Raw genomic sequence first — 6,000 nt, forward strand, 5'->3', positions numbered from 1 at the left:
GGGGGGCGGGGGTGCTGCCATGGGCATCTGGTGGCAGGGGTGCCTCATCTTCCCTTTGAGTCCTCCTTCCACCATCTGTTGCTTGACCTTTGAGCAATCAGAGTCATGAGGGCATCACGGTGAGGCCTCCACTAAGCCCCCTGAAGCGCCCCAGTGAAGTCTAGAGACCACTGCATCTTCTGAGCAGAGACCAGAGAGGTAGAACCACAGCCTTATAAAGGCAGAAAAGGGGATGGAAGTGAAGAAAACAGGTCGGTGGGCTTTCCTGAAAGAGAGTCCTTTCCTGATGGGAAGGGTCTGATAAACACTCCATTCCCTCAGCAGAATTGGGAGAACCCTTACCTGGCAGGGGAAGAAGGGTCGCCCGGCAAAGAAATGTCTGGAAAAGGAAGAGGATAGTTCGGGGTTCAGAGTGGCCCACAAGCAGAACGCAGCTTAAGTGGGCTTTGCAGGAAAGAAATCAAGCCTGTCCTGGGAGCAGCTTTCCCTGGGCCGAGGGCTGCCCCTTGCTGCTGAGAGAGGTGTTGCTGACCTCTCTGCTCCCCCTGCAGCTCTGGAGAACCTCTTCCTCTGTCAGAACAAGTCCTGCCCTGAGAATTACTGCTACAACAACGGCCACTGCTACCTCTCCCAGGCTCAGGCCTGCCAGCCTGCCTGCACCTGCCCCCCAGCCTTCACCGACACCCGCTGCTTCCTGGCTGGGAACAATTTCACTCCAACAGTCCATCTAGGTACGACCAGATACTCCACCATCCCCACTTCTCTCTCCTTGGGGGACGATATGGGGCTCTGGGGGCCAGGCTAAGTCCCTCAAACTCACAGGACACAACTCCAAATTTCCCTCAGGTGGTGGTAAGTTGTAGGCTATGGGAGCGAGTGGGGGGCAGCTGTCACAGCATGAACCACGGGCCTGAGCAGTCTGCTGAGGAAAGACTGAAGGTGACCTCACAGCTCAGCAAGACAAGAGTTAGGGAAGCCTTGACCATAGTCCAACATGCATTTGTGTGAGGGTCAGCAGACTTGGCCACTTCTGCTGATCCTTCTGGTAAACCTGTGAGGTGATTATGAACCTCCTTCTCCCGTCTCCAGAGCTTCCCTTAAGGATCATCCATCTCTCACTCATGGAAGACGAAGGTGCCTCCCAAGCAGATGTCAATGCCTCGGTCAGTGCTGCAGGCCAGCTCTGGGTGGGGGACGGGTCTTGGCAGGTTCAGGGTGGGGTCTTAGCCATGGCTTGTGCATTCTGCCTCTCATAATCCGTCTAGATTCAACTGCCAGAGGGGGCTGGAGCCTCCTGCCCCAGGGAAGGCTGAGGGTGAGGAAAGCAGGAAGGCCTAGGACAGAGACCTCCAAGGGGGTTAGAATGACCAACTCGCAATGAATAGAGTCCAGGGTGGCCGAGTCAATGCAGCCTTTCCTTCCGAGCATCCCTCAAGACCTGCCCTTGGATATTATACGGAGGAAACACAAGAGGGCATTTCACCTCCAGGAAGCCTTCCCTGACTTCGCCGAGGAAACTGGGCCTCCCTCTTCTTGGCTCCCATGCCCTTGTCCATTCCCCAATCACAGGCAAAGTAGCACAGTAGTTGAGCTATTGAGGCTCAGGAATCCTACCCAGGTTCAAATCCTGACACTACCACTCACTAGAGCAGGTGTAATAATTAGACAAATTATTTGAACTCCCATCTGTAAAAATAAAGTAATAACAGTACTTATGTCAGTGGTTTGTGTCAAGGTTTAAATGATAATGTAGGTAAGGCACTCAGCACGGTGCCTAAAACACAATGTATTAAAAAAAATTATCCAAATTATTATTACTACTTTTGCTACTACCACTACCACAGCACTCCACACTCTGTACGGTAAAATCTGTTAACATTTGTCCACTGCGCCAGACTGTGTGTCTTTGAGAATGGACTGTTCCTAAGTCACACTGACATCCCTCACACTTGACCATCCCCTAGGACTGGCTAAGTATAATCTCTGTTCAATATACACGTGGGGAGAGAATGAGTGGGTAAGTCGGGGATCAGAGGCAAGGTAGAGGTCATTCATTTCAGATTCTCCCCTTGTGATAGGAAGTGGGGGTAAGGATATGTAAAGTCCTTCACTCACCAACAAACTTCTATTAAGCAGGGACCTGTGCCAGTCACCAGGCTAGGCTGGGGTGTGGGGATGCAGAAATGCATAAGAAACATTCTGGTGTCTTGGGTCCTCATCTTCAAAGAAGGAAACAGGGAGTTCCCTGGTGGCTAGTGGTTAGGATTCCAGGCTTCCACTGCTGTGGCCCGGGTTCAATCCCTGGTCAGGGAACTGAGATCCCACAAGCTGTAGGGTGTGGCCAGAAAAAAGTTAAAAAGGGAAGAAGGAAACAGAAAGGGATGAATATGTGCATTAAAGTGGGAAGGGTCTCCTCTCTGGATTGGGCCTCACCCTCACTTCCACCCTCCCACCCCAACTCCCATCCTCTGCCTTAGGTGGCCTATAGACTGAGGAACCTGGATGTGCGGGCCTTTCTCTGGAACAGACGAGTGGATCGAATGTAAGTGGGACTGTCCCTACCTGGTCGCCGGGTCCTCCCCCAAACTCCTCACCCCTTGGCCCCTCACTGTGCCCCTCCCATACAGTGGGCCCCCAATAGCACAGGCCTCAGGAAGCTCCCTTCACCGCTGGAGCATCATCTCAGAGTTCCAGTACCGCCCTGGGGGCCCTGTCATCAACTTCCTGAATACCCAGCTGCTAGATGCAGTGGTGGAGGCGTTCTTAACTCCGTGGAGTAGGTGGAAGAGAAGTGCGGGGCCCAGGAACAACGTGACCTTCCACCCCATCTACAGGAGGGACGTGCACAGTATTATGGCTCGTGAGTCACTGTCTTGGGGACAGCTACTGGGAGGGGGGAGGTAAGCAGAGGGAGCCTGTCACAGATCTGCAGCCCACACAAATCCATGGCTGAAATGTGTTCTACAGCAAGCCACAGACAAAAATTAAGTTAATTTAGTTTTTTTTGTTTGTAATTTTTGAGAGACGTTGTGAACATTTTACCCACCAGCCTTCTAAATTCAAGAACAGGCGCACAAAATACTGCTTGATGAATCCCCACGTGTACAGTTTCACAGAGCAATTACTCCAACTGCTGCTTTCCTGACCGTCACTGCTAACGGTTTTCTTTCCACAAAATTGTTAATGATTTGGTTAAAAGACCATTGTACTTTATAAACATAAACAAGGACATTCTTTTTGCCTTTGCCCTCCAGCTGGAGATATTCAGTTGAAGGCTGGAGACCTGGCCCAGGGGCAGATATATCCCCTCCCTGAAAGAGTGTGACCCCATGCAAAAGCCATCCCCAATCTAGGCCTCCACACTCCCATCTGGAAAATGAGATGGGATTTCTGAGGTCCCTTTCAATTCTGACAGCCTCTAATTATCCCGGAACAGGAATGAAATAGGTTGGCAAGCTTGCCAGGGAAGGAAAGGAATAGCCCACCGTATTTTGTGAGTCAGGCAGAGAACGGGGCAGTGAGTATGTCAAATCCGACAGAAGCTGCTGCGTTACTTGGGTCCAGGACCAAGGCAGAGCTTCTTTTAGAATCTAGGCTAAGCCTCCTCCGTCCCAGGGGCAACGATGTGAAATTCTCCAAACTACTATGCGTATGGGTGGTAGGGGGGTAGGGTTGGGGTTAAGAGGACACCCCAGACCTGATTGTGCCTTTTGTTAGAGAAAACAAACAAACAAACATCCCGCAATTTTTATTATACAAGTACAATGTGTTTATTGTAGAAACTTTAGGAAACACAAATTAACAAAAAGAAAAAAAAAATCACTTGTAATCCCTGTCCCCAGAGACAAATCCATTTTGCACCTATTTTTCTGAATTTTCTTTTATGCATAGGAACCTTCAGACATATAAATTTGTTTACAATAAAGGGATCAAATCATGCCTAATGTTTGTTAACCTCCTCATTACTGAAATAATTGTGAACATATTATCTTGTATATTGTTTACACATTCCAATTTCATATATTAGTTTACAATATGTCTTAATATAGTGTGCTATAATAGATTTTAAAAAGAATGTTATACTAATAGTGACCATTTAATGAGGGCTTCCTGTGCCAGGCACTGTACTGAATACTCTGCATATATTATCTCATTTAAAATTTACAGCAAGGTAGTTTCCTTTTAAAAATAAGGAAACTGAGGCTGAAAGAGTTAAGAAATTTCCCCTAAACCACGCAACCAGTTAGTAGTAGAGTTTGAATTTCAACTCAGGTCTGGCTGATTTCAAAGCATATGCTCTTAATCAATGCATTTTTCATACCGTGGTGCTTATCAGTTGCACAATATTTAACAAAACCACTCCTGTTGAACATTTTTGCTCTTATTAACCATGCTGCTCTGGTCTTCCATGAACATATGTAGTTTTCATGTGTGTTTCCAATTATTTCTCAGGATAAATGCCTGAAAATGGAATTCTTGATCCAAAAGGTACAGATCTGGTGTTAATCGGTTGCTTTCTATATTCACTTTTATCCTACCTGACAGTGAATGTGAGCACGCTGGAAACTTACCTCCAATGCAGCGGATACAAGGGCTACCATCTGGTCTTCCACCCCCAGAGCGGCTTCACCTGCGTGTCCCCCTGCAGTGAGGGCTACTGTGAGCACGGAGGCCAGTGCCAGCACCTGCCCGAGGGGCCTCGCTGCAGGTGGGCGGGGCTGGGGGCAGCAGGCGGAGGGCAGTGCTGGGAATCCAAGCTGCAAGGGGTCCGGAAATGCCATGGTACCTCGTGGTGTCTGAAAATTTAGGATGGCTCCGTTTGTAATTAAGAGAAAGGGGATCAGAGGGAAAAGGGACAATGGAAAAGAAGATGTGTGCATGCCTAAACTGTGCGGATGAAAAAGTTGCTATATTACCTATGCAACTCAAATCAGCTACTGGGTAGATATTATGACCACTTTAAAGATGAGAAAACTGCAGCTTAGAGACGATAAGGAATCTGCCTAAGGTACCCAGCAAGTTAAGTAACAGGATCGGGGTTCCAAAGCCAGACTCTCCCACCTGATTTTGCTTCTTGGGTGGACAGCCTGCTGCCTCATTGTGGAAAAGGAGCCCATTGTCTTGTGTCTAGGCCCGGCCCTGACCCTCCTTAAGAGTAACAGGGGAGGCCCTCTCAAACTGGCGCCCTCTGTCCCACCGGTTCATCAGCAGTCTGAGGGGCTTCCGTGAGGGGAGTGCACTAGGTCGCAGGCCTGCCATGGAGAGAGGCAGCGCCACCTGGGCCCTCTTGTCACATCAGTGCCCTCTGTCTACGCTTGTTCCCACTGCAGTTGCAGATGGGCCCAGCCCTCTCCGCTCCTGAGTCCAAGGAGGGGGCGGGTGCAGCCTAGCACCGGACCCCAGCTCTCCGGGGGCAGGCAGGGTTTGTGACTGCGCATGCTCACCTGCGGCCAGCCCCGCCCCCTCCCCGAAGTCCCTGTGGAGGCGACCTTAGATGAATTCACCACCCCCATCCCCCATCCCCCGCCCTCCTTGGTAGCCCAGTGGCCTCCCCTCAGCTCCAAGTCAGGGCTGACTCCGCCCCTTCCCTAGAGGGGAGCCGAGCCTATCGTGGAAAACCTCCTCTGGCCCGACGGAGAGGAGGGATGGGGAGGCCGAGCCACCTTTTGACCGTGTCCCCTCTCTGTGTCCCCAGCTGTGAGCCCTTCTCCATCTACACGCCCTGGGGCAAGCACTGTGAGCACCTGAGTTTGAAACTCGACGCCTTCTTCGGGATCCTTTTCGGGGCCCTGGGCGCCCTCCTGCTGCTGGGGGTCGTGCTGTTTGTGTTCCTGCGCTTCCGGGGCTGCTGCGGGAGCCGTTTCTCCTACCCGCTGGGCTCGGAAAGCTGAGGCTTTGCCCCGAACGGGCTGCGGTGGCCTATGATACCTCAGGAGCTACCCCAGCCTCACCTGCACACACTCCCAGGCGTCGTGGTTTAGGGAGCCTGGAAAAAGTAAG

General features: G+C 50.9%; 1 protein-coding gene across 1 annotated transcript in view; it reads left to right on the top strand.

Moving 5' to 3' along the window:
• MUC4 (mucin 4, cell surface associated) overlaps nt 1–6,000 on the top strand; it is a 63,810-nt gene extending 57,810 nt beyond the window's left edge. The window contains exons 19-24 of the mRNA XM_067738604.1: nt 552–731; nt 1,090–1,163; nt 2,478–2,542; nt 2,628–2,860; nt 4,546–4,708; nt 5,696–6,000. Of these exons, the coding sequence (XP_067594705.1) occupies nt 552–731; nt 1,090–1,163; nt 2,478–2,542; nt 2,628–2,860; nt 4,546–4,708; nt 5,696–5,891 (911 nt within the window). The 3' untranslated portion in view covers nt 5,892–6,000. The remainder of the gene's footprint in view (nt 1–551; nt 732–1,089; nt 1,164–2,477; nt 2,543–2,627; nt 2,861–4,545; nt 4,709–5,695) is intronic.

This window comes from Pseudorca crassidens, chromosome 5, assembly GCF_039906515.1.
Source record: "Pseudorca crassidens isolate mPseCra1 chromosome 5, mPseCra1.hap1, whole genome shotgun sequence".
NCBI classification, from domain to species: domain Eukaryota; kingdom Metazoa; phylum Chordata; class Mammalia; order Artiodactyla; family Delphinidae; genus Pseudorca; species Pseudorca crassidens.